The sequence below is a fragment of the Pseudorasbora parva genome, chromosome 20 (assembly GCF_024679245.1).
Source record: "Pseudorasbora parva isolate DD20220531a chromosome 20, ASM2467924v1, whole genome shotgun sequence".
Taxonomy (NCBI): domain Eukaryota; kingdom Metazoa; phylum Chordata; class Actinopteri; order Cypriniformes; family Gobionidae; genus Pseudorasbora; species Pseudorasbora parva.
The window spans coordinates 10,680,257-10,707,382 of record NC_090191.1 but is presented as its reverse complement, the minus strand read 5'-3'; the positions used below and the strand labels follow the sequence as shown (position 1 = coordinate 10,707,382).

Here is a 27,126-nt window from a genome sequence, read left to right as displayed (position 1 = left end):
AGTGTCATTTTTTTATTTTTTTAAAGCTAGGCATCTGAGATTGTTTAAAAACAGTTTTCTTGAAATCCTGCAGTTTCTTTAACTGCTTGCATGACTTTCATAAAATTCACTGGCGTCATGGCATCTTCAAGAGTCGCTGATAAACATTTTATGCTCAATATTAGTATGAATTTTCTAAGCTTACAAACCTTCTAATGTGTAATCACTAGTAGAAACCATTGGTGGCAATTGTTTTACGATAAACTTAAGCGTACGATGCTTTTGGGAAACCCAGCACAGATCAGTAGACTAAGGCACGCTTCTTTAAAAAGCTTATGCAATTTTCATTGTTATGTAAAATAAAAATATACAAAATCCAACTGTTTTCAACTCACTTTCAAAGCGTAATTTTGTCTGTTTCCAACAAATTGTTGTAAAATTTGAGATTGTATTGTGGTAAAATGACATCCTGGTTAAAGGGAAAATGTTTTAAATTCATACATATGCACATCATGGTAATTAAGGTTGTTTTTTAAAAAGTCAAAAACTTGTAAACCAAAATAATTGGTCTCAGAATTATGCGGACACTGACGAACTCACCAGGTGTCCTTGTGATGCTGGTGAGTAATCCTTCAAAATCACATATACATACAACATAACCTACACACAAATCTTAAGTAACTAATATATACTTCTTTTTTTATGTTGGGTCTTGGAAGAAATCCAACTTTATAATCACTATTTGTATTCTCCAAAATTCTTATTACATGTCTCTGAATAACATTTTTATAGCAAAGGCACATTAATAAATGTATTAATCCACTCAGAAACTTATAAACATTTATACAATTTAATTTTTTAATAAAGGGATAATCTGGTTAAAAAAAATAAAAAATAGGAAGATGGAACATTGTATGCACTACTGTGATTTTAGACAGCAGAGTGTGAACGGGACTTTTATTTTGGTCTTTGCGTATGACGTCATAAGGCGGCGCTGCGCTTATGCATCTGTTTGTGATTCGGCTGAGGGAAGGTTTGTTTTTAAGAATTTATGCTGTTTAAATCGACAGAAACCATTCAATGTTCTATAGTTTTTACAGTCGACGAGACATTAGTTTATTAGAATACAATATTGGAATGCTTAATCTAACTTTAACGAAGGATATTGTGTGCGTGTAAAGCGCATTCACACGAGAAATAGTAAAGATGCGTCTCATTTCGCGCTATTATTCTTCAATCAAGTAATAATAAACATGAGTTTGGCCACTGGTTAGTGATGGAGAAACTGAGATGCATTTACACTGCTTAAAACAGTTGGATATGCAAAGTGAACAAACACATTTTTTTTTACTGCTAACTAATTAACTGTTAATGTTTTCATGAAATTGTAATAATTAAAAAAAGAAACTTATAATTCATTACCAAATGTAGATCATCAATGCCTAAATAAGTCTGCATGGTTTGTGTTATTTTATTCATATTTTATATTTTCTCTCTAGTCAGGTCATTTTAAGTCAATTTGACACCCAGATATTTTAAATGTATTTTTCTGTCTTTTATTCTCATCTTAATCATGACAGAGTGTCCAAATACAGGATAAAAACTCCTGGTGAAGCGACCAAGTTCCATGTGACGTGACACAATATTATAAAAATGTCATTTATTAAAGAGGAGATTGAAGACACAAAAATGACATTTATTAAAGAGGAGATTGAAGACGTGAATATTGAAGAAATATTCAGAGGGAAACATGAAGAAACTGAGGAACAAACAGGTTAGTTTCATTTTTAAAGCTGAACTCAGTCATTTGATCCTTATTAAAATGCCCAGCTGTATTTTCGATGCTTCAAGAGATTCTAATTAAAGGTGTCCTAGAATGAAAAAATGAATTAACCTTGCCATAGTGAAATAATGAGAGTTCAGTACATGGAACATCACATACTGTGTCTCAAACACCATTGCCTCCTACTTATGTAAATCTCGTAAATCAAAAACTCCATGGAAAAAGAAGTGCTTCTCAACATAAACCCAACCGTGACGCAAGCCTTGGGGATCATTTATATGCACGCCCCCAACATTTGCATCTGTCCAAACATGTTCATTATCAGGCGGAACTGACGCAGCCAAATCATCGGGACTTCGGTAAAGACACTCGAGGATAGCAAAAATGGCTCTCATGACTAGGGTTGCCACCTTCAATACAGAAAAATAAGGAACGCCTGCCGCCGCGGTGGCCACACCCCCTCGGGGCCACGATGACCACAGTCCCGATGGTGTGCCAGTGCAGTGGTGGTATATCATAACTTAAAACATGTTTTCATAATTTCTATATATATTAAGATTGATACCAATGGACATTATAATAGGATATCTGCTATTGAAATCAGTGTGAACAGATCCACTCAGTATAATACACAGCTATGACAATGAAAAACAAACTCAGCTGCTGTAACCTAGAGGGGAGTAGGATAAGAAATTGCAAAATAACTCGAGTAATTTTATGAACAAAGATTTTGACTAAAATATTTGTCATTGTTTGCAGTAACACCATCCAAACAGTGAAACCACACCTAAATAACTAAATTATATAATTTCTACAATAATTTCTTATTTTAATAAAACACTTAAAAAACATTTTTATTTTTGGTAAGTTAAGTAAATATATTTATGTATTATTACGTTTTTATATAGTCTATTGTTAATTCTATAGTATTGGATGATGCAATTATTTAAATTTGTTAAGCATAACAAATATTTGTTTATTTTATTCCTAAAAGGTCCTATTTTGATTAAATATGTATTATATATATATATATATATATATATATATATATATATATATATATATATATATATATATATATATATAATAAATCTTATCTCTTATTAAAGTAATGCTTGTGTCTGACTGTACAACTTAACCTTAATAAACAAATCATACCATAACATCATTCATGTAGCCTACATTATTAACATTATTTCTTAATAGGCAGCTTATGAAATCTAACGTTATCAATCAAAAAATTGAGGTGATAAAAAAAAAAAAATTACACTTTCTGCCTCAGGAGATGCTTGAGGTGTGAAGAACTGTGCGACAGTGCTTTGATTTCGTTGAGCTCTTGGATTTCGTGAATGTTACTCTCCCGATGCATGCTGTCTCACATCTGACAGGCCAGTGTGCGCCACTGAAAACACTCGCCGACAAATTGTGCAATTGGCTTGGTATTCATTGCCACGGACACTTTCCAGCCAAGTATTTAATTCTTCCCACTCTTGTCTGTTCCTCTGAATCCGCTTGCGTTTCTGTTCTAAAACTTTTACAGCTGGACGCGGGGGGTATTTGGACCTGCCTCCGCCATTGTTTCAAATGGATTCTGCCCATATAGAAAAGAACCGGCGAGGCGGGGTACCCTCCTCTTCTGACTCTGATTGGCCGTGACTCACGGCCCGTGAACCTGAAACAAACCAATCAAACAAACCAACCAACGACAGCAGCGACCCAATTAGGGGCAGAATAGGACGTGTCTTCACACAATGCAGATGGACCTATGTAATATACGGGACAAATCGCGTCCCGTATTGCTTTGATCATTTTTCCTGAAAATACGGGATGATTTCATATTTCACAGGGGGGGTGGCAACCCTACTCATGACACACATCATGTTTAGGCTGTGCAGGAGACTGTTGTCATATGTCAGAGGTTTATTATAATCGGATACCACAACAAAATTATTTTAAAATCGTTTGTTTGTTCAACCCATTTTAAGCAAGCTTCGCTCAGCGTCTTAAACTGAAGAAAAGGGCAACTGTATTCCTGCAAGCAGTAAGTAGCCTAGTGATCTATCTACTTATTGACTAGCTGTTTAAACAATTTCTTATTAAATTGAAAGTTTCTTAGAAAGACTGCATATTCTAGATGACGCAAGATGCTAGTACAGTAACAATAGGAAACTCCAAGTACCATACAAAACTAAATAGTGTGTCTAATGACAGGTTAATATTTTTTTATATTACAAAATACAAACGTAGTTACGTTGCTTACAGATCGTTCACTCAATCCTTCTAGCAAACGTCACCTTTTCCACCATATAAGGTAAAATGACAGTAATTTGATAAGGCTGTTTTTGTAAAAATATAAGTTATATAGTTATATTTTTGAGAACTGAAGTCGGCCTATGATGTTTCCGCATGCTTGTTCAGAGTACATCACAGTCACTGCGTAGCCTACATTGTGACTAACGTTATATAAACATGCAATATCGTTGATGAAAAAAGACAAGTCTAAAATGTAGACTGAATGACACTTTAAGCAGAACATCTGAAATGGAGATTGATAAAATGCAGCTTACTTGTTTATTGGTGTTTTCAGATCATCTGTGTGCAAGAGAGCTTGCGTGCATATGGTTGCCAGATTGGTCATGTTTACGCCCGTTTCACACATACTCCGTCTGCAGTGCGTGTGCAGTGCGTGTTGCGTTGCGTGTGCGTTGCAGGAGCCCCACACCCTGTAGTCCTTTCACATATGCTGCGTTTGCAGTCCGCAACTGATCCGCTTTTACATACCACAAACACAGCATTTATTAATGATTTTTTATTTAAAATCCAGAAGTTGTTACTGATCTTGGCTCATCAGAATTGCAATTCTCTTTGTTTAATCTTTCTGAGTAGACAGGTTAACGTAGGCTACAAGCCTACATTTAAACAACATTTTTTTCAATTCATTAATTCATATTTATATATAAATATACTTTAGATTTAGCGCACACAAAAGGCAAAACATTTAAACATAGGTTATAGCCTAAAATCATAAACATTTTAAATTAGAAACTTAGAGTCTATTCAAAAACAGCCGACTCTCGTCTTTTCTTTGGTTTTTAAACCCTTTGAAAAGAAATCCTGCAGGTCAAAAATAACTTTGCATTTCACCTCCAAGAAAGTACGAGTGCTCTCCATTATGGCACATTTTTTACCTAAATGCCAGGTAAGGTGTCGTTTTGTTGCTTTACTTGAGAAAAAAAGCCATGTGTTGACTTTGAAACAAGAGTATATTTTAAATGATATGCATCCGTGTTGAAATTACTAGATTTTCGCGTCAGTACATGTTTATTTTAATGCGAACAATGTTCTATCACTTTAATGCAGCAACGCAGCGCAGCGCAGCAAAAAATAGACTCGGTACGAAAACGATCCGTGCACTGCTGCAGACGCAACGCACCTGGAACGGACTGACGGACAGCATCCGCGTGCAGTGTGAAAGCTGTCATCCGTTAACATGGGTACGGAAAAAAATACGCAACGCACACGCACTGCAGACGGAGTATGTGTGAAACGGGCGTTAGGTAAAAGACCGGAAAGCATACAGGTTTTTTTGACAGAAAAGCTCTGTTTGGGGGATTTAATGCACACATTAACCAAATATACAAGCTGCATTTTATCAATCTTCATTTGAGTAGGGGTGTAAGAAAATATCGATACACGTGAATATCGCGATATTATGTTTGGCGATATTGTATCGATTCTCAAAAACGCTGTATCGATATTTATATATTTATTTATTTACATCCAAGATTCGTGGCTTTGTGTTCGGTTTAAACCACAGCCTGTATAACACCCAACCGCTAGATGGCAGTGTTATCTCAGAACGTATAACTGACACGGAGCCGGAGAAGCGCAAGGTGAAAGTGCTAGTGTTTACATTAGCAAACCCAGCTCTCAAGACGATAGAATTATTCCGCTCTTGCAGTATACAGAGCTGAAGTGTGGACTCATGTTGGCTTCAGCTATAAAGAAGCCACTAAGGAAATCGACAAGAATCATTTTGTTTGCAAAATAGGCCAAGTTATAATCTAATACTCGGGAAACACATTGAAACAGAGAGCTCGCTTAACATCCTGATGTCACCCGCGCTGCTGAGAAGTGTTTCGATAGAATGTACTGCACGTTTTCCTCTCAGTAACAAAATAAACACACTCCAAAACTGACAGCAGTGGCAGGAGAACGAAAGACAATAGCGATGTGGATATGGATGCACCAGCTCTGCAGCTCAGTAACGTTACTTGAAATAGCACTTTATACAGTAGACTGCTTTATAGAAAACAGCTTTAGGGTCCGATCACACAGAACGCGTTTTTCAGGTTCGAAAACGCGAGGCGCACTGCACTCCCTTTTTTGGTCTGCGTTTTCTCATTCAAAAATGAGCAGTGCACTTTAATGTTTCTAGGCAACCCCCGAATCACCTGTACTGTCAGTCAGATCAATGTAACGGTCAACACAACGGAAGGTCCGCCGCTTCATTCATTCGATTGGACAACAGAACATAAGCGCGATGATGTTGTATGCTTTTCCGCTCAGAGTTGACTTTTTTTCCACTTCATGCGCTCTGAGCGCTCCTTCAAAAATGCGAGGCGCCCAGGGCGCATAAGCAGCGCGCATAACGCTCTCTGCCAACCGAAATCCATTCAAAAAAGGCTTCTCGCTGCAAAAACACGTTCTGTGTGATCGGGGCTACTGTGTTAAATATAAAACAAACAGTCATTCAGTCATGAAATGGACTGCACTTTCTGTTGTTAAATAGCCACTGCTATACTGTGAACCTTTAAAACATATACACAAAGAATCCTGCAGTCACTTTACATTTCCCTTAATTTAGATTGCACATTGCATAATTATGATTAGTGTTATAAATGATACTGTATTAATTAAATAAAATACTTTGTCTCGTGTTTTAGGCTTATGGTTGTGTTCTTTATTCTTTTAAATTATAAAAAACAAAAACACACAAAAAGAAATATCGCAATATATTGCCTCTCTTACAATATCGCAATATATTGCAATATATTGCCTCTCTTACAATATCGCAATATATTGCAATATATCGTATCGTAACCCCTGTATCGTGATACGTATTGTATCGCCAGATTCTTGGCAATACACAGCCCTACATTTGAGATGTTCTGCTTAAGGTGTCATTCAGTCGGTCTGTGTTCTGTCAGGACTCACAAACTGAACAGCTGAACTGCAGTGCTGTGAGCTGCTGAAATAAGCCAATCAGAGCAGAGCTCAAAATTAATATTCATGACTCTTACAAATAAGGCAAAAACAGCATTACATCCTAGGGACAATTTATAGGGTTGTAAATGGACTTTTAAAACTGTATCTGGACAATTTTTGCCCTTAAATAAGCCACATACCCTCTATGTAGATGTCAGAGAACAATTTAACATATTGTTTACAATCATTCTAGGGCACCTTTAACTAACTGATCTCACATATGGACTATTTTGATGTTTTTATTACCTTTCTGGACATGGACAGTATAGTGTGCATACGCTCTTGGACTAAATATAAAATATCGTAAACTGTGTTCCGAAGAAGAATGGCGGTCTTAAATTGTCATTAATGACATAAATTACATTTTTGTTAGAACTAACCCTTTAAAGAGCAGAAAGTCTGAAGGGGGGAGTATGCTAATCTTGTACAGGAGCTAAAACTTTATCATGGCCAGTTCTGCACTTACTTTCAAAAGTCCGTGGAACAATTTGAGGAGCTCCTCCACAGACCGTAGCACCGCATCTGACGAGACAAATATGGAAGCAGAAAAGACTCCTTAATAATTCACGCAAAAAACACGATGCACACAAAACCAAATTTACATGCACAAAAAAACTATTATAAAATACATTTCAAAAATGCAAAACACAATTCGTAGATTTACAACTGCATAAAAACTTTCGAATGTTTGTCTTTGAATGTGAATGTGCAAATTGCCTTGGAGTTGTAGTGATGGCTTATTAACTGCTGTTTGGGCCAAGTGTGAAAATAAACATTTATTTTAAGTATTGATGGATTATGTTTACTTCATAAAGAATTATTCATGTGAATACCATACAAAGATTTTAGATTCATAAACTCTACAGAAAGCACAACAATGGTTTAAATGATGAGAGATGGTGTATATAAATATCCTAGAAATCTAGACGCACCCTAGCGGCAGCAAATCTAATCTGCCCGTGAGTGTCGTCTAGCAACTCTCAATACCCTTCTGAGCTGTAATCGCCTAACTCTTGCCGGGCCAATCACATCGTGTATAGAGTCAGTGGGCGGGGCCATAATGACGACGGCCGAGTTACGTTTGCGTGCTCCTAATAAACACAGAAACTGCCGAACGGCGGTCTTTCGAATCAGCTTTGACTGCGACTCTGGAAGACTTGGAGTTACGCTTTTCTCTGAGAAAAGAACAAAGAACGGCACTGAAGTCATTCTTAAAAAGGGAAGATTTGTTCGGAGTTTTGCTGATACAGTGAATGTTTAATCTATCAACAAGCTCTTTCACCTTTGTTGCTCTGGTTGGTTGTATCACTATCCTATCGTGTGCAGAGGGAGTTTGAAAGACAACCGTTTATCCCGCCCGACATCATTATGGCCCTGCCCGCCGACTCTATAGATTGTGAGGAATACAGCTCAGAAGGGTATTGAGAGTTAGACGACACTTGCGGGCAGATTAAATTTGCTGCCGTTAGGGTGCGTCTAGATTTCTAGGCTAGTATTATGTGGCAATATGCACTGAATGATGGAGGATCAAACATTGCGGTCAAGTTGAAAATAATGTTCCATTGTCTGTGCTGATAGCCTTGTGGGGGTTCTAACTCCGGCTCGTGGACCTTTCCTGATCCTGTCCGCCCTTTCTCTCTTCCACTTAGACTACTCACTCTCCTATCATAATAAAAAGGCAAAAACTGCTAAATTAAATCTTTAATAAATGTCTAAATACCTGTGGCGATAATTTGTTATTGTTGTTGTCTGTTGCTTTGTGTCCTTAAACTGGTGTTAATTTGCTTTTGTCTCTTTGTGCCTTAGACCTGATGGGACTGAAAGAAGAGAGTGACGTACTGAATCAAATGGAAAAGAGAGATCAATATAAGAATCATCATGATTTCATTACTGAAGAGCAAACTTTTACTCGCTCACAGACTGAAAACAGTTCTTCACAAAAAAAGGCTAAACAGACCAGACGTATTTTCACCTGCCAACAATGTGGAAAGTGTTTCAATTACCATAACAATCTTAAAGTCCACATGAGAATTCACACTGGAGAGAAGCCTTACACCTGCCCACAGTGTGAAAAGAGTTTCACTCATAGAGCAACCCTTGAGAATCACATTAAAATTCACACTGGAGAGAAGCCTTACACGTGCCAACGGTGTGGAAAGAGTTTCACTCAAATTGGAAACCTTAAAGTCCATCTTAAAGTTCACACTGGAGAGAACCATTACACCTGTGGAAAAAGTTTCATCCAAAAAGGATCCCTTAATGACCACATGAGAATTCACACTGAAGGGAGTCTTTTCACCTGCCAACAGTGTGATATGAGTTTCACTCGAAAAGGAAGTCTTAACAGGCACATTCAAATTCACATTATAGCGAATCCTTACACCTGCAAACAGTGTGGAAAGAGTTTTGATCAATATAAAAACTTTAAAATCCACTTGAGATTTCACTCTGGAGAAAAACCGTACACATGTACTCAGTGTGGAAAGAGTTTCACTCAAAAAAGACACTTTAATAACCACACGAGTCTTCACACTGGAGAGCAACAATACACCTGCCCTCAGTGTGGAAGGGGATTCAATCAAAAACGTCACCTTGTAGACCACATAAGGATTCACACTGGAGAGAAACCTTACACTTGCCAAGAATGTGGAAAAAGTTTTAACCGAAAAGGAATCCTTGACCGGCACATCAGAGTTCACACTAGAGAGAAGCCGTTTACATGTGGTCACTGTGGGAAATGTTTTGGGTATAAAATGTCCCTTAAGTACCACATGAGTATTCATGAATGAGAGAACTTTTTCTATGTCATCAGTGTGGAATGAATTTCACAGACATGAAACGCCTCATGTTTGAGAGACTGTATAGTACGTTAATTACTGTTACTAAATTCTCTTTAAATACCATCAATTCCCAATTAATGTCCAGTGATTAGGAGAGGAGTAAAGAAGCCAGAGTCAAGAATTAGATTTACTCTTATTAGATTGTGTTATTGAATTGAAATCCTCAACAGAATGTCAACATAAAGTATAAATCTGTATTCGATAAAATAAAAATCGTTTCCATCCAAACGCGAAGTGCATCTTTTCAAAGTTCGAAAAAAGGGGGGCGATATCAAATGCGAATAAGGAGCTTTTCCATCAAATTGTTTGAGAGGACGAAAGTGGTATTGGTAACCAACAGTAAATAAAACATCATCAGCTGAAATCAAACACAGTGTATTAAGTAAATTTTCATTAATTACTCACCCCGTTGGACACCCGTAAGACCTTCGTTTATCTTCAGAACACAAATAAAGATATTTTTGTTGAAAGCTGATGGCTGAGAAAGGCTTCAAAAAGGCCTCCATTGGCATTCAGTACATTTCCACTGACCCACTCACAAGACCCATAAAAGGCACTAAAGACTTTGTTACAAAGTCCATCTCACTACAGTGGCTGTACAATAATTTTACAAAGCGACGAGAATTAGTTTTTTGTGCGCAACAACAAAAAAAAAAATCTAAATAATGACTTTATCAGCCAAGTTATTATCTTCCGTGTAGGTCTCGGACCTGAACTCACGCGATAGCTCCTCCTCTTCCAGGTCATGTATTGAACGGTGGTGCTGCATCATATTCTTGCGCATGCGTCGAGTGCACGTCAATAACTTGGATAAAGTCGTTCTTTTGATTTTTGTGCACACAAGAACTATTTTCGCCGCATTGTAAAATTATTGTACAGCCACTGTAGTGAGATGGACTTTGTAACAAAGTCTTTAGTGCCTTTTATGAGTCTTGTGAGTGGGTCAGTGGAATTGTACTGAATGCCAATGGAGGCCTTTTTGAAGCCTTTCTCAGCCATCAGCTTTCAACAAAAATATCTTCATTTGTGTTCCGAAGATGAATGAAGGTGTTACGGGTGTCCAACGACATGAGGGTGAGTAATTAATGACATAATTTTCATTTTTGAGTGAACTAACCCTTTAAGGAAATAAACTAACAACAAATGATCAGTGTACAAGACGCCATAATTAAAACTATCCTAACCAAATAAAAATATCAAAGATGATGGACTATTTGCATATAGTTTGGATTGACGGTAGGATTCTGCTCTGAGTAATAACTTCCAGCCCATTCATGCAGCCTAGCATGGATAAGAGCAGGAAGCCCAGCTATAACCCTCCTAGGGTAGGCGTCTCCAACCCTGCTCCTGGAGAGCTACCATCCTGCAGATTTTAGCTCTAAACCTAATCAAACACACCTGAAGGAGCTAATCCGTGTGTTCAGGGTTGCTTAAAAATTACAGATAGACGTGTTAGACCTTGTCCCAAATGGCACACCTCATTTGCACTTTCGGTCTTGTGGACTTACAATGGCTGCTACGTGCGTGTGTCCGTCAAGTCCACGAGACCGCAAGGTGTACCATTTGTCATTTTAGGTCTCAGATGGGTGCTCGCTAATGCCCCCTTTGCAGTTATTATACGCCCTTGTGCACACTTCCATCAAGTCCACACTGGTGCAGGTTACGGAGTGGACTTCTTCCCGGCCGTTATAGCAGCATTACGTCGTGAAAGTGAGGACTAAGAGGAAGACTAAGGGTTGTATTAAGATAGCCTGACGTGGTCATACTCAATTCTAGTCAGAATATGAGTCTGAAACTGCTCCATTGGGCTGTGATTATGGTGCGTGTTTTAACCGAACCAGGAAAGACATCAATTGGATAGAGCTATAACCAATCAGAGCAACGAAGCGACACATTGTCAAATGTCAACATAGTTCAACTGCACTGTGTTGCCAAGTCCGCGTTTTTTACCCCGCAGGGTGAAGCGACTATTATGTGATATATAGACCCATGAGTGTGAATTTTAGCAGGCAACCTTGCCAAAATAACACACATTTTACCCCCCAAACGCCATTTTCCCCCCGGAGAACCCCCCGAGAAGCTATTGTGTTTAGGGCTAGTAGTTGGCGGGTTTTGTTGTAAAAACTTGGCAACCCTGTCTGCAGCTCATATCGTTCTAAATGAACCAATATCGTCCTTAAATCATATCGACAACCTCGAATCGCGATATAAATCTAATCGTTGTTAAAACAAATTGTTACACCCCTAATAAGAAGCAAAAACCCTGAATTTCAGACTAGAGCTTTCACAGACCTCCAAATATGTATAAATGCAAGAGGTCAAATTATCTATTTGTTCTGTTTTTAGCCTGGTCTCATAGGAAAAACGTAGCAAACCACAAAATATGTACCAATACGTACATATCGCGACAGTTTCAAAGTGAAATGTCCACTGGGTGGCGCTAAAAGCTTAGTTTTTCCCCCCCGGAACAGATGTGCGTAAATCTGGAATCTGGCACGTTGGGTTTTTAACGTAACCCACACTGAACCCTAAACCTACCCGATATTGTTAACAAAAGCAAATGTGACAAATAAAATTGTATCCATGTAATTTTAGCTTGTGTTTTGAACTTGTCTTTGAGCTCTTTTATCATCAATTTTCACGGGGTTCGTTCCCAAGTTTTTCATATTGCAAATACACGTCTGTATCAGCTGAGCTATCGAGCAAGCTTAATAGGTTAGAAAAGACGGACATCCAAAATGTATTTGTTGACAAATCATGAACTATGGTTAAACAAAATGATAAAAAATGCTGTTTTTCTGCCTCTAGTGTTCATTATTGTTGGAAACACTCGGACAAGTGTGTGAAATAGTATTACAATAAGGGAAAAGTGCCCATAGTTACCAAATTACCATTACTAGTGTTCAAATATAAGCAACATTGTTACACTTACCTCTACATGTTTTTTCAGGTTGGAGCTGCAATTCTTGTATGCTGAGATGTCAGTTCGTTTTGGTCCACACAGTATATAGCATTATTAAACTATTCTTATTGACATCTAGGAGTGAAAACATGAACTAGAGGGAACGGGTGATCTGCCTCCCAAAGGTCACACACACATCTTCGTGATCTTCCTCTGCTTTGGCCATCATCTGACTAAAAGCGCGCTAATTATATGCGGATGATGCGCATACACCTCTCGCGAAACGTTGGAGAGGCTGCTTCGCGAGACTTGCGAACAAGTCATATTAACTCGTTTTAAAATATATAATTAATTATTACCATTGACAGTAGCGGAGGAATGCCACCGATTGTAACGAAGTAAACGTACAGTTTTTTTTCACAAGAAATGTAGTTGAGTAAAAGTATCCATTTTTTTTAAATATACTCTAAAAGTACAAGTTACCCAAAAAATTTACTCGAGTAAATGTAACGAAGTAAATGTAATTCGTTACTACCCACCTCTGATATAGATAGCTGATTTACCTTCTTGTCGTTGACAGTTTCTTAGCATATGAAAACGATAAGCCAGGAACCAGCTGATAATCACTGCCTTTTTTCAATACTTCTTAACTCGAGGCTCACGTAAGCTTGGTAACACAGGGTTCGACACAGTGAGTACTACCATTTTACTAGCTTTTTTGACTAAGGGCATTTTCACACCTGAAAGTCCGCCCCAATGTCCGAACCGAAGTTCATGTGTTGATACATTTTATACATTCAGATTATATAAAAACTGAGCAAATTGAAGAAGGTCAAAATCAAGTGCAATTTTTTTCATTCATGTGATTCAATATTTTTAATAGCCCCTCAATACTCCAAGAGAAAGCAGATTTTGGGTACGTTTACATGACAATAATATGCTTACAAGACAAATAACAAAAGACAAGAATACGTTTTTCCTGAGTTTTCTACGTGCAGACGACACTATTGTCAAAAACAATCCCTTATCAAACAGATCCGCAACAACAGCTGATCCACTGTATTCTGTATTACTTATTACTAAGCACTGTTTCCATATCTTCTTTAACATGGACTTATTTTTTATAAAATTATTTAGTTTATTTTTTTATATATATATTTTTTATTTTTTAATGTTGTGCTATTTTGGATTGAGCCTCCCCACAAACAAAGCAATAATTATTTTCTGCATTATCTTGAGTTTAGGGCTGCAACAACTAGTCGACAAAATTGATAATAATTATTAATTAAAATCATGAAGAAACTCTTTTTTTTTTAAAGTAATAGATTACTTACTTGAGACTAGACTGATGCAATCTCCAGTTCTTTGTGCGTAAAAAATTATTGACACCCAGAACTTTGCATTCTCAGTTTCTGCCTGGTAGTGTTTGCAAAGGACTTAAATTAATAAAATTGGCTGATCACACGACCTTTAATTGTGACCATTTTTAAAGATCTTCTGTTGGGAAAAATTGCTCCAGCCTGACGAATAGAGTTTTCAAAACTGAACAGGACTGCGCTTCCCAAAAGCATCGTAAGTTGATCGTAGCGTGATTGGTGGCAATTGTTTTACGATAAACTTAAGCGTAAGATGCTTTTTGGGAAACAGCCCAGATCAGTATACTAAAGCATGCTTTTTTAAATAGATTATGCAATTTTCATTATGTAAAATAAAATTGTTTTATTTATTATTATTAAAATTATGTATTAGTATTATTTTAAAATATCAATTCATCAAAATCAAACTGTTTTCAACTCACTTTCAAAATGTAATTTTGTCTGTTTACCACAAATTGTAATATTTCCTGAGAGATTGTATTGTGGTAAAATGACATCCTGGTTAAAGGGAAAAAAATTAAATTCATACATTTAAAAAAATTGTACAAACTTATTTGGGGTCAGAAAACAACATAATTGGTCTCAGAATTATGCGGACACTGACAAACTCACCAGGTGTCCTTGTGATGCTGGTGAGTAATCTGACATTTTGTCCTTGTAAATCATAGATACAACATAACATACACACAAATCTTAAGTAATATATACTTCCATTTAAAAAAAAATATTTTGGGTCTTGGAAGAAATCTCTAAAATAAAGTTTACTTATGAACACATTTATTTACGGTGAAACATTAAAAGACAAGGTAATCTGTCTTTTCAACAAAATTACTATAAAAATACACAATCACAGCATACCAAAAATAAACTGTAGCCTCAAGTCAGTAGAAGGAAAATGTTTCAGTTCTTTAATATCATACATTTGTTTTGACCACATTTGACTATTTTAATTTTTAATGAAGGGATTATCTGTTAAAAAAAAATACTTAGATGGTACATTTCTATGCACTACTGTGATTTTAGACAGCAGAGTGTGAACGGGACTTTTATTTTGCTCTTTGCATATGACGTCATAAGGCGGCGCCGCGCTTATGCATCTGTTTGTGATTCGGCTGAAGGAAGGTTTGTTTTTAAGAATTTATGCTGTTTAAATCGACCGATACCATTCAATAACTATAGATTTTACTATAGTTTTAGACAATAGTTATTAGAATATAATATTGGAATGATTAATCTAACTTTACCAAAGGATATTCTGTGCGTGTAAAGTACGTTCACACGAGGAACACTAAAGATGCGTCTCTTTTCGCGCTATTATTCTTGAATCAAGTTACGTTAACAATAAACATGAGTTTGGTTAGTGATGGAGAAACTGAGATGCATTTACATTGCTTAAAACAGTTAGAAATGCAACGAGAACAAACTTTTTTTTTCTTTTTACAAACTAACTGCTAATGTTTTCACGAAATTTAATAATGAAAAAATACCTTATAATTCATTACCAAATGTAAGTAAGATCATCAATGCCTAAATAAGCCTGTATGGTTTGTTATTTTATGCATTTTACCCCCTGTATATTCAGGTCATTTTAAGTCAATTTGAGACACAAATATATATATATATATATATATATATATATATATATATAATTTATTTTTCTGTCTTGTAATTATTCTCATCTTAATCATGACAGAGCGTCTAAATACAGAAGAAGAAGAAAAACTCCTGGTGAAGCGACCAAGATCCACGTGACAATACTATTAAGATGTCACTTATTAAAGAGGAGATTGACGACACAAAAATAGCATTCATTAAAGAGGAGAGTGAAGATGTAAAGATTGAAGAAGACATGAATACTGAAGAAACATTGAGAGTGAAACATGAAGAAACTGAGGAACTAAGAGGTTAGTTTCATTTTCAAAGCTGTCATAGGTATAGGGGACACAAATAACATTTTAACTCATCATCCGTATCACAAAACTCATTTATCATTGTCTAGCCTACAGCGATTTGCCTTTACTTTTACAGGAGCTGTAATCTCGTGAGAAATGCTATACCTGGCAACGGTTAATGTCGATTAAATACCTAGAGAAAGCATATGGACATTGTCACTTTTGTTTCTTTGTATGTGATTGGTTGAAGCCTTTTCTACTGCTGCAACAAAACAAAAGAAATCGCCATCGAACTGAAAAAAAAGCAAACATTGTTTTTTTCCCGCCGTAGCATATTTGCATTTGGTGTGGAAGCATTCATTTCACCCAAACAGCTAGTCAAAAAAAAAAACCAGCATGTGTCAAAATCATGTCCAGAGTGAAAGGACCTTTAAGCAGTAATGTGTTCATACTGTTGCTTTTTGGATCTGGTTCAGTGGTTAATTTGATCCCATTCACTTACACCATGTGCCATGCTTTAGCCAAGAATTGTATTTTTTTTTTTTAAAGAAAAGTTGTATTTATTTCATAAAAAAGTATTGTTACAAGTGCAGTTGAGCTAAGCTTAACGTGGAACATTTCACATAAAATATAAAATCTTTAGTTTTGCATACACAAATCTATTTTGTTACAATATCGCGTCCATATTCTTGCACTATCACCCATCCGCCTGTATGTTGTTTTGAAATGTTTTCCTTGAATCGTGTATTTAATGCACAAGGAAATGGTGACACAAACATAAAAATATTCATAATTCTTCTCTGCCGTTATAGATCTAAGAGTGACCGTGCCTTTTCTGTGATTGGTCCTAAATTATGGAATAGTTTCCCTTTTTTATGTGAAGTCATCTTTATCGTTAGCTATTTTTAAATATTGTTTAAAAACAAATTTATTCTGTGGCTTTTAAATAGATCTCAGAATAGGTTTGAAACGGCCAAATATATAATGCTATATGTAAATGTTTTCAATTTATTGTATTGTTATTATTAACTTTTTTTTTTCTTCTGGCTTCATGTGTAAGGTATTTTACCTTAAATTGTTATATTTAATTGTGCTATAAAGGTAGCTCATAACTTTTAACTCTTAAAAATAATGGGCTTGTCAGTCCTAATTTTAGAACTTGTACAATTTTGCAATAGCGATAAAATCTTGGGGCTTAATCTTTTTTTCTTAAATGCAATAAATATTTAGATTTGATAGGTTTTCATTATGCGCTTTTATGTTTGTCTGGATATCCACAGGCCAAGCTCAATTTAAAATTTAAAATTGGTCTAGGGAGTCTGCTCAGGATTTTCTACCGCACAAAAGGCGTGATAAACGAGCATTATTCAAATGACTCTGTACGCAATTGGATAGTCCTTCAACCAATCAGACCACACAATGATTGATCAACGGGCAACGACCCATTGTTTCTCTATCTGTGTCATCATGTAAAACCCGCCAATAGCGGGCCAGGTGGATAAGCCAGTCTGTGATTGGTTCCAGCAAAAGTCTAACAGAAGCAGTAGAAATGAATGTAAAGGTTTCCAGACTGAGTTGCAGGTGAAATCAAATCTCCAGCAGATCAGGCTGGGTTTACCCAGTTTAGTATTATGTGGCAATATGCACTGATTGATGGAAGATCAAACATTGCGGTCAAGTTGAAAATAATGTTCCATTGTCTCTGCCGATAGCCTTGTGGGAGTTCTAACTCCAGCTCGTGGACCTTTCCTGATCCTGTCCGCCCTTTCTCTCTTTCACTTAGACTCACTGTCCTATCATAATAAAAAAAGCTACATTAATCTTTAACAAATGTCCAAATACCTGTGGCAGTCGTTTTCATGAGTTCACTTACAAATAATTAGGAGTCTTCGATTCCATACTCCCAATGTAGGAGTCTATAAAATTGATTTAATTCACATCAAAACAGGGTCAATGGTGGTTTGCACTGTATCTGGACTTGAATTTGATTTGGATTTGAAAATGGCGCTCGTTTTCAGTTCAAAAGCCTATGAGCTATTGAGTTAAAAGATGAAGAACATTCAAGACTGGTGAAGCCACTTTTCCATCAGGCCAAACTGTTCTCCTGGTTTGTTAACCGGTCCATTCCGTGCCGATCCAAGTCAGTTGTTGCCTTGGAGACGCATGAATTTACAGGCGATACGCGAGGTAAATATCGTCTGCATTATGAAGTGCTAATATAATCCCGGCCTGGTTAAAGTTTCGCTGAAACCCAAGCCGGGTTATGTTCCCAAGGTTTTGTCCACATCTTTCCGCTCGCAGGTCACCATCCTCCATTCTTTCCAACCTCCGCCTTTCATGTCCTTGGAGGACGATTAATTAAAATAGTATTAATTTAATAATTAATAGTTTGAAGGGCTATCGAAGGGAAGGTCTGAGCTTGAAATTTAGCCCGTATCACTAACTAAGGTGTTAGGGTGGAAGAGGGATGCAGAAAAGTGATATACCTCCTCTTGAGCTGATTAGGTAGACCATTTGAGCATATGGTCTATGGTCCTCTCAAAATTTAATAAAATATAATTTGTCGCTTGAATTCTGCAATCTCTCGAGATGCAGACATGTAAGAGGGTGACAGTTAGCTGAACATATACTTGTTTAATAGTTACACTTAACATATGTTTTAATCTTAATTCAAATATGGCAACATACCTCATTCTACAATATTTCTACCACTGACTGAAACTCATCCCCCATCAGCCAATCAACTGTGCAGTTAGTAAGCATTTTCATATCATCCATTGTAATGGGGTCATCTTGACTCTTACTCTTAGCTAAGACTTCATGTTTCCTTTGTAAAAGTTGCTTTCAGCTGCTTTGTGATAGGTTTTAAGAGAAAATTCTTAACTAAGAACCTTTAATGCTATTTAGAGAACTTTTAGTGGTAAGATAAAATGTTTTGTGAATACGGCCCCTGGTACCACCAAACTAAATTGGAATTTTTAAGTAGAAATATCAAGTGAGCCCACAGCAACTTGTTCACAAAACACATTAGCTGAAAGAGAATAATTCTCCCACCACTTACCAATATGATCTCAGTTTGGTTTGATTTAAAGTTCACACATGGGACAAAAATCCAGTGAACCATGCTCAGACCCCTGAAAACTATGAAAACACCCTAAAGTACAAAAAATTAATAACATTTTAGCAATACTGTACTTGTTATAATGTTGATTATTAAAAGATTAGTTCTGCACATACATGTATTTTGTATTTGGCAGTATTTACTACGATTATCTAAATATGAACCTGTAGTACTAGCCGTGGGGAATTATACTGTGGTTAAAGGGTTACTTCACCGCTTTTTTTCATATTAAGCTATGTTATTCCCTTTAACTAAGACAAGTTGATGCATACCTCTCTCGTCTCAGTCGGTGCGCTTAATCGCTCTGACGCGCGGTGACATTCTGATAGAATTTAGTTTAGCCCACTAAGCCCAGTTCATTCACTATGGTACCAAACAGAGATCCGGTTAGAAGCGACCAAACACCTCCACGTTTCCCCTATTTAAAAACAGTTACACAAATAGTTGAACGATCAAGTATGGTGACAAAAAAAAAACTGTTACGCTTTTCTACGCGGATTAAAAAGGAGAACTAAAATGTATGACGGACTATAATGTATGACGGAAAATCCCTCTCCCCACTATTGACAGAAATGAGAGAGGGAGGAGGTGATGTGAGGGAGGATGTTTCAGCCGGGACTTTTTACTGCGCTGAGTCGAAGTACTCAGAAGTATGGAGCTAAATGAGTATCAATAAAGATAAATACACACACTACATTCACAAATGCACACACAGGATACACATGCACAAAATTTTTACAAATGTACACACAAAATTTAAAAAGCACAGGAGATTCACAAATGCATACAAAATTCATAAATGCACACACAACTTGATAATACACACAAAATTCACAAATGCGCTCAAGATTCAGAAATGCACAGGGCAAAATTCAGAAATGTATTTCTGATGCACACACAAATATATCTTGATTTACAAACTGCTTGCGGTCTGTGAACTTCACTGCATTTGTGTGTGAATTTTGAGACTCCCCTGACTTGGCTCAACACACAAATGCCCTTTTTAAACAGGGAATGATCAGCAACCAATCAGATATCGCCTTCGTTTTAGCCAATCACAAGAACGCACCCCACGTGGGGGATTGTTAATTTATAAGCCAATCACATGAACGCGCAAAACACAGTTAATAACTTTTTGCTTGTATATTACAATATTAGCTGTTTATTAGAACTCATATAGCATGTAATGCCTTATTATGAGTGACCATATTCTACATCTTTATATACCTGGCTGAACAGTAATTAGAAGTACAATAATAAAATTAATAATTACCTCTCATATAAATTTAACATATAAAATCTGATATAATTACCAGGAGGTTGGCATGCTTCTCAAGACAAATATGATGTTGAAAGTCATTAACGTTTCTGCTTTACAGCTATTTCCATATAGGGTGCAGTTCAGTATCGACGCACAACACTGTTGACTTGAGTTTTCAAGATGATAAACAAAAGAAAATGCATGTTATCCTGATTTAATTTGTCTACTGTAGGGAAAAACAATTAAACTTCAGCAGAGAACCAATGTTTGTAAGGAATGAGGGGTTTCTTCATTGTATATTTGAGTGCATTTATGGTTCGCGCTGCGCTCCCCAATGGGTAGCGCTAGTAAACACGTCCGTGCGGCTCGGTCTATTGAACAGCGCAGATGACATGTCTGTGCGGCGCGAGCTCTGTAACATCCCGCTGTCTCGTCTCACTTTTGGATTGTTTGGCTTCCCATAGCTTCCATAAGCTTCATCAGCGTCCGGCGTGATATTGGGATGTTCCGCTTCTCGGTGGCTGCGTCGCTGTTCCGTCTTGGAATGCGGCCGTGGAGCAGCTTGGACTTCCGCGCCGACCCTAGTGTGTCCACAGAAGTGCCCGGAAAACTGTTTTCCTCCTGCATTATGCTGCAGCGGATCGATCCCTCCATCTGGTCTTCAGCTGTCATGCCTCGATGACGTCATCAGGACACTGCCGAATTGGGAATATGTAACCTCTAGCGCTGGGAGAAATATATATATATATATATATATATATATATATATATATATATATATATATATATATATATATATATATATATATATATATAGGCCTATGTATGTGTGCATGTGTATCACTTTAGTTTTGAGTCTAATTCTCTCTATTAACTATTGACTTTTGCCTCAAACTTCTAATTACTGTTCAGGTATATAAAGATGTAGAATATGGTCACTCATAATAAGGCGTTATGTGCTATATGAGTTCTTATAAAAACAGCTAATTTAGTGATATACAAGCAAATAGTTATTAACTGTGTTTTGTGCGCTTGAGTTACTATTGCCATTGGCAGCTGACAAACAGCAACAAACTCCGAGAAAGAAAATACAGGCATCATCTGCCAGAAGAAGTCCTCCACCGCGTTTGTGCTCGCTTGCTTGCACCACCTGAATATCTCTATGTGAACGCGTTCATGTGATTCGTTTATAAGTTAACAATCCCTCACGTGGGGTGTGTTCTCGTGATTGGCTAAAACAAGGGCAATATCTGATTGGTTGCTGATCATTCCCTGTTTAAAAAGGGCATTTGTGTGTTGAGCCAAGTCAGGGGAGTCTCAAAATTCACACACAAATGCAGTGAAGTTCACAGATCGCAAGCAGTTTGTAAATCAAGATATATTTGTGTGTGCATCAGAAATACATTTCTGAATCTTGCCCTGTGGATTTCTGAATCTTGAGCGAATTTGTACATTTTCTTTGCATTTCTGAATTTTGCGTGTATTTCTGAATTTTCTATGCATTTGTGAATCTTTTGTGCTTTTTAAATTTTGTGTGTGCATTTGTGTATCCTGTGTGTGCATTTATGAATCATGTGTGTGCATTTATGAATCCTGTGTGTGCATTTGTGAATGTAGTGTGTGTATTTATCTTTATTGAGACTCATTTAGCTCTATACAAAGTGCTAATCCGCCATGCCATAGTTCTCCTTTTTAATCCGCTTAGAAAAGTGCAACTTAGTGTCACCATTCTTGATCATTCCACTATTAGTGTAACTGTATTTAAATAGGGAAAACGTGGAGGTGTTTGGTCGCTTCTAACTTGATATCTGTTTGGTACCATAGTGAATGAACTGGGCTTAGTGAGATAAGCGCTATCAGAATGTCACTGCACGTCAGAGCGATTAAGTGCACGCACTGAGACGAGAGAGGTATGTTTCAGCTCGTCTTAGTTTAGGGAATAACATTTTAATATGAAAAAGCAGTGAAGTATCCCTTTAATAAAGTAGGCTCTCTCTCTCTCTCTCTCTCTCTCTCTCTCTCTCTCTCTCTCTCTCTCTCTCTCTCTCTCTCTCTCTCTCTCTCTCTCTCTCTCTCTCTCTCTCTCCTCTCGTTTATCTGCTGGTCTCCAGGCCCAGTATTTGTATGAAGATCCCCATACATGAAAAGTATGGTGCAGTATAAATCTCCTCTGTCTAAATGTTTGTTTTCTGTTGCTTTGTCATTAAACTGGTGTTAATTTGCTTTTGTCTCTTTTCGCCTTAGACCTGATGGCGCTGAAAGAAGAGCATGAAGTACTGAATGAAATGGAAGAGAGAGATCAATATAAAAATCATCATGATTTCATAACTGAAGAGAGAACTTTTACTCGCTCACAGACTAAAAACACTTCCTCACGAAAAAAGGCTAAAAAGACGAGACGTAATTTCACCTGCCAACAGTGTGGAAAGATTTTCTCTCATAAAGTAACCCTTAACAGACACCTAAGAATTCACACTGGAGAGAAGCGTTGTACCTGTTCACAATGTGGAAAGACTTTTGCTCAAAGTGTAAGTCTTAACAGACACATGAGAATTCACACTGGAGAGAAGCCTTACATCTGCCAACAGTGTGGGATGAGTTTCACTCAAATTGGAAACCTTAAAATCCATCTTAAAGTTCACACTGAAGAGAAGCCTTACACCTGCCAACAGTGTGGAAAAAGTTTCAAACGAAAAGGAACCCTTAATGACCACATGAGAATTCACACTGAAGAGAGTCTTTTCACCTGCCAACAGTGTGAAATAAGTTTCACTCGAAAAGGAAGTCTTAACAGGCACATTAGAATTCACATTATAGCGAATCCTTACACCTGCAGACAGTGTGGAAAGCATTTTGATCAGTATAAAAACTTTAAAATCCACTTGAGATTTCACTCTGGAGAAAAACCGTACACATGTACTCAGTGTGGAAAGAGTTTCACTCAAAAAAGACACTTTAATAACCACACAAGTCTTCACACTGGAGAGCAACAATACACCTGCCCTCAGTGTGGAAGAGGATTCAATAAAAAATGTCACCTTGTAGACCACATAAGGATTCACACTGGAGAGAAACCTTACACTTGCCAAGAATGTGGAAAAAGTTTTAACCGAAAAGGAATCCTTGACCGGCACATCAGAGTTCACACTAGAGAGAAGCCGTTTACATGTGGTCACTGTGGGAAATGTTTTGGGTATAAAATGTCCCTTAAGTACCACATGAGTATTCATGAATGAGAGAACTTTTTCTATGTCATCAGTGTGGAATGAATTTCACAGACATGAAACGCCCTCATGTTTGAGAGACTGTATAGTACGTTATTTACTGTTACTAAATTCTCTTTAAATACTATCAATTCCCAATTAATGTCCAGTGATTAGGAGAGGAGTAAAGAAGCCAGAGTCAAGAATTAGATTTACTCTTATTAGATTGTGTTATTGAATTGAAATCCTCAACAGAATGTCAACATGAAGTATAAATCTGTATCCAATAAAAGAAAAATTGTTTCCATCCAAACGCAAAGTGCATCTTTTCAACGTTCGAAAAAGGGGGTGGGGGGTGTGGGATATCAAATGAAGGAGCTTTTCCATCAAGTTGTTTGAGAGGTTCTCAAACAACTTGATGGAAAAGCTTATTTTATGTTATTTACTGGTAACCAACAGTAAATAAAACACCATCACCACTGAATGTTATTTTAATGTGAGGCTACACATTAACACATGGGTCTCCAAATTCGGTCCTGGAGGTCACTGTCCTACGGAGTTTGGCCCAGTCCCAAATAGCTCCCTAAACCCTCACGGTCTTCCTCTGAGTCAGCACTTTTACTACGTAATGCTGCTTTGACTGCCAGGTAGAAGTCCTCCTGTCAGCATTTCCTCCTGTATGGCCAAAATTGATTACGTTGCCATTATCACCCCTGAACTTGCGGGCTCAGCTGAAGTGCGCATCGAGGGTGAGCGCCCACTTGTTTAAGCTTAAATGACAAATGGGACATCCTACGGTCTTGTGGATTTAACGGACACATGCACGCAATGGCCATTGTAAATCCAGAAGACCGAAAGTGCACATGAAGTGTGCCATTTGGGACAGGACCTTAAGCTCCAACCTCAATTAAACACACCTGAACCAGCTAATCACTGTCTTTGGCCTAGTAAGATACTCTGTAATCATCACTAACAACAAGTCAGAACCATAGAGAGAGAGAGTCACGACAACTCCATAGACTCCAATGGAACGTTTTTTTTTACAGCAATGGCGGCTCGTGGAGACTCTCAATAGTTCCCGGAAGTAGCAGCTGTGCCATAGATTTACAGCAGAACAGACCATTTCTGATGCACTTTTAAAAGGTAAGACATTTAATCAGTAAGATTTTAAATTATCAGCACATGTTAATCAAAATAACTTGTACATTAAAGCCTGCTTGTGTGGATTATTCATCATTAAAGGGGGGGTGAAACACCCAGTTTCAGTCAATCTCATGTCAATCTTGAGTACCTATAGAGTAGTATTGCATCCTTCATATCTCCGAAAAGTCTTTAGTTTTATTATATTTATAAAAGAAATATAGGCTGTACCGAGTCTTTCCGGAAAAAACCGAGCGCCTGGAGGTGTATCGTGTGGGCGGAGCTAAAGAATGACGATCGCGAACAAAGCGGTGACGTCCTCAAGCGTGGAGAAACCCATCGCTATCTCAGCTAATACAGATAATGATCCACAATCAAATCTGAGGGAGAAATAAATTGAACAGGAGAAACGGCAACATCAGGACGTCCGTCTCTGTGGTATTTAATGGCCTCTCCACATTTCTGTGTGTTTACTCGCAGTTTATGAGGACATGATTCGGTTTATGGACTATTGTATGCGACTAGACCTTAGAAGTAGCAAGCAAAACGGTTTTGCACGTCAGAATACTGTAACGTTATACAGAACAACAATGGAGTAACCGTTAGCGCATTTGAATGACGAAGCACGCGATCGTGTCGTTTACTGATGTTTACTCATGCGTCCGTAGCCAAAAGCAGAGACATTTGAAGCAGTTTAAGTTAACTCACCGGCTGCTTCCAAAGCAGAACCGAAGCTTTATCGCTGGGACTGCCCCGTCAAAAAACACACTTCTTTGGTATGATTTGGTAAAGTCCTGACAGCAGTGGCGTGTAAATCCATTTTGAGACGCAACTGAAACGATGTTGTGAAGCTTCCCGTCATTTCTGCGTTCAAATCGGTTCAAATGCAGCGCTGGCTTCCCGGAATGCTGTGCTGAAGCGTTGAAGTCGCTCGACGTCACCCATAGGAATAAAGAGAAGCGTGGCGCCACTTAAGTTTTCACGGACGACTGGATCTGCAGCTGAGAGACTGTTTACAGCGTGCTCTAGTCACGCGCGCACCCTACCGTGAGAAGAGCCCGTACGGCCCATACAAGGACCTTCCGCTCTTATTAACGTCAAGTAGACCCATACTCGAAAAAAACTCGCCGAAACTTGTGAGAAACCGGAAGGAGTATTTTTGACACAGAAATACTCCATCAAACGTCCAACATTAGTTTTTGAAACTTTGTCTATGTTTAGGATGGGAATCCAAGTCTTTAACAGTGTAAAAAGCTCAGTATGCATGAAACAGCATTTCACCCCCCCCTTTAAATTAGATTAGTGATGTTATCAGATTACAGATTAGGCTTGGATCGGCTACTGGATAAAGTTATTATCAAACACCATATTAATAGTTAAATCTTTTATTAACAAAAAAAATTTTTTTGCAAGGTATGTAACGTTACAAATTAGTTAAATATAACGTTTGGGTGCGTGTGACAGAGGGAGTGTGTAAAGTGGTAAAATGAGGATACCAAGTTTGTTCCTCATTACACTTGTATTAAGAATAAATTTCTTTAATGATAAAATGCATCCGATATACATTCAGTGTTTTTTAGGCATTGTGATTCAATTAACTTTACCTGTCTATATTTCAGCTCAGCTGATTTTTGGATTGATGTCAGAATTAAGTCTATATGATGGACCTAAGTGAGAGTGAAAAAACAAGGTTAAAAACAATCTTAAAATAAGGGAGCAGTTTTGAAAAAGGAATCATTCTAACTGTGTTATACAACTGTATTACAGAAGTAATCATGCTAAAGATGTATTTTATTACTGTATACTTAAGCTTGTTGGTATATCAGTAACATACTGTATATGTACTAGGTGCTGGCAGATGGAGGAAATAGATAATAAATAATTTAAGGAATCATACTGCAGTGATGCTGTACATCATGAGTGCTGCAGGGTGAGGACCAATGATGTTATAGTCTGTGGGTCAGTAATGTTGACTGGATGCTGGTAGATAGAAGATCAGCAATGTTGACTGGGTGCTGGTAGATAGACAAGCCCCGTTTCCACCAAAATTACCCGGAACAATTTGTACCAGGAACTTTTTTACAGGAACTTTTCTCCCCCTCAGACCTGCAGCTGTCTGCGTTTCGACCGCGATCTAAAGTTCCGAGAAGATTAGGCAAATTAGTCCGGTGATGCAGGACTGCGCGCGACTGAGACGTTATCTAAACCGATCTGGTGTTTACGTGTGATGACTTTCAATCACAATCATTTTGTCACATGCAGTTTGTCTGCCGCATCAAAAATGTCAACGCTGTTTTCTCCAGCAGCTTGATTGTGTTTTAACTGAGGACATACCAACTCTTAATGGCATTATATAAGCTA

General features: G+C 37.5%; 2 protein-coding genes across 8 annotated transcripts; both read left to right on the top strand.

Annotated features, from left to right (window-relative positions):
• Positions 1-966: 966 nt before the first annotated feature.
• On the top strand, positions 967-10,194 carry LOC137049315 (gastrula zinc finger protein XlCGF57.1-like). Of its 2 annotated transcripts, none has more exons than XM_067427829.1 (3): positions 967-1,012; positions 1,560-1,753; positions 8,837-10,194. In XM_067427829.1, the coding sequence occupies exons 2-3, from the start codon at positions 1,633-1,635 to the stop codon at positions 9,817-9,819; spliced, it is 1,104 nt and encodes a 367-aa protein (XP_067283930.1). In that variant the 5' UTR covers positions 967-1,012; positions 1,560-1,632; the 3' UTR covers positions 9,820-10,194. The 2 variants fall into 2 exon arrangements, with proteins under 2 accessions (XP_067283930.1, XP_067283931.1); XM_067427830.1 differs by lacking the exon at positions 967-1,012 and adding an exon at positions 1,062-1,248.
• On the top strand, positions 976-23,932 carry LOC137049307 (gastrula zinc finger protein XlCGF57.1-like). Of its 6 annotated transcripts, XM_067427819.1 has the most exons (4): positions 21,333-21,806; positions 22,247-22,332; positions 22,534-22,569; positions 22,667-23,932. In XM_067427819.1, the coding sequence occupies exons 3-4, from the start codon at positions 22,563-22,565 to the stop codon at positions 23,656-23,658; spliced, it is 999 nt and encodes a 332-aa protein (XP_067283920.1). In that variant the 5' UTR covers positions 21,333-21,806; positions 22,247-22,332; positions 22,534-22,562; the 3' UTR covers positions 23,659-23,932. The 6 variants fall into 6 exon arrangements, with proteins under 6 accessions (XP_067283917.1, XP_067283916.1, XP_067283915.1 ...); XM_067427816.1 differs by lacking the exons at positions 21,333-21,806; positions 22,247-22,332; positions 22,534-22,569 and adding exons at positions 976-1,012; positions 15,842-16,052; XM_067427815.1 differs by lacking the exons at positions 21,333-21,806; positions 22,247-22,332; positions 22,534-22,569 and adding exons at positions 10,801-10,944; positions 15,842-16,052.
• Positions 23,933-27,126: the final 3,194 nt, after the last annotated feature.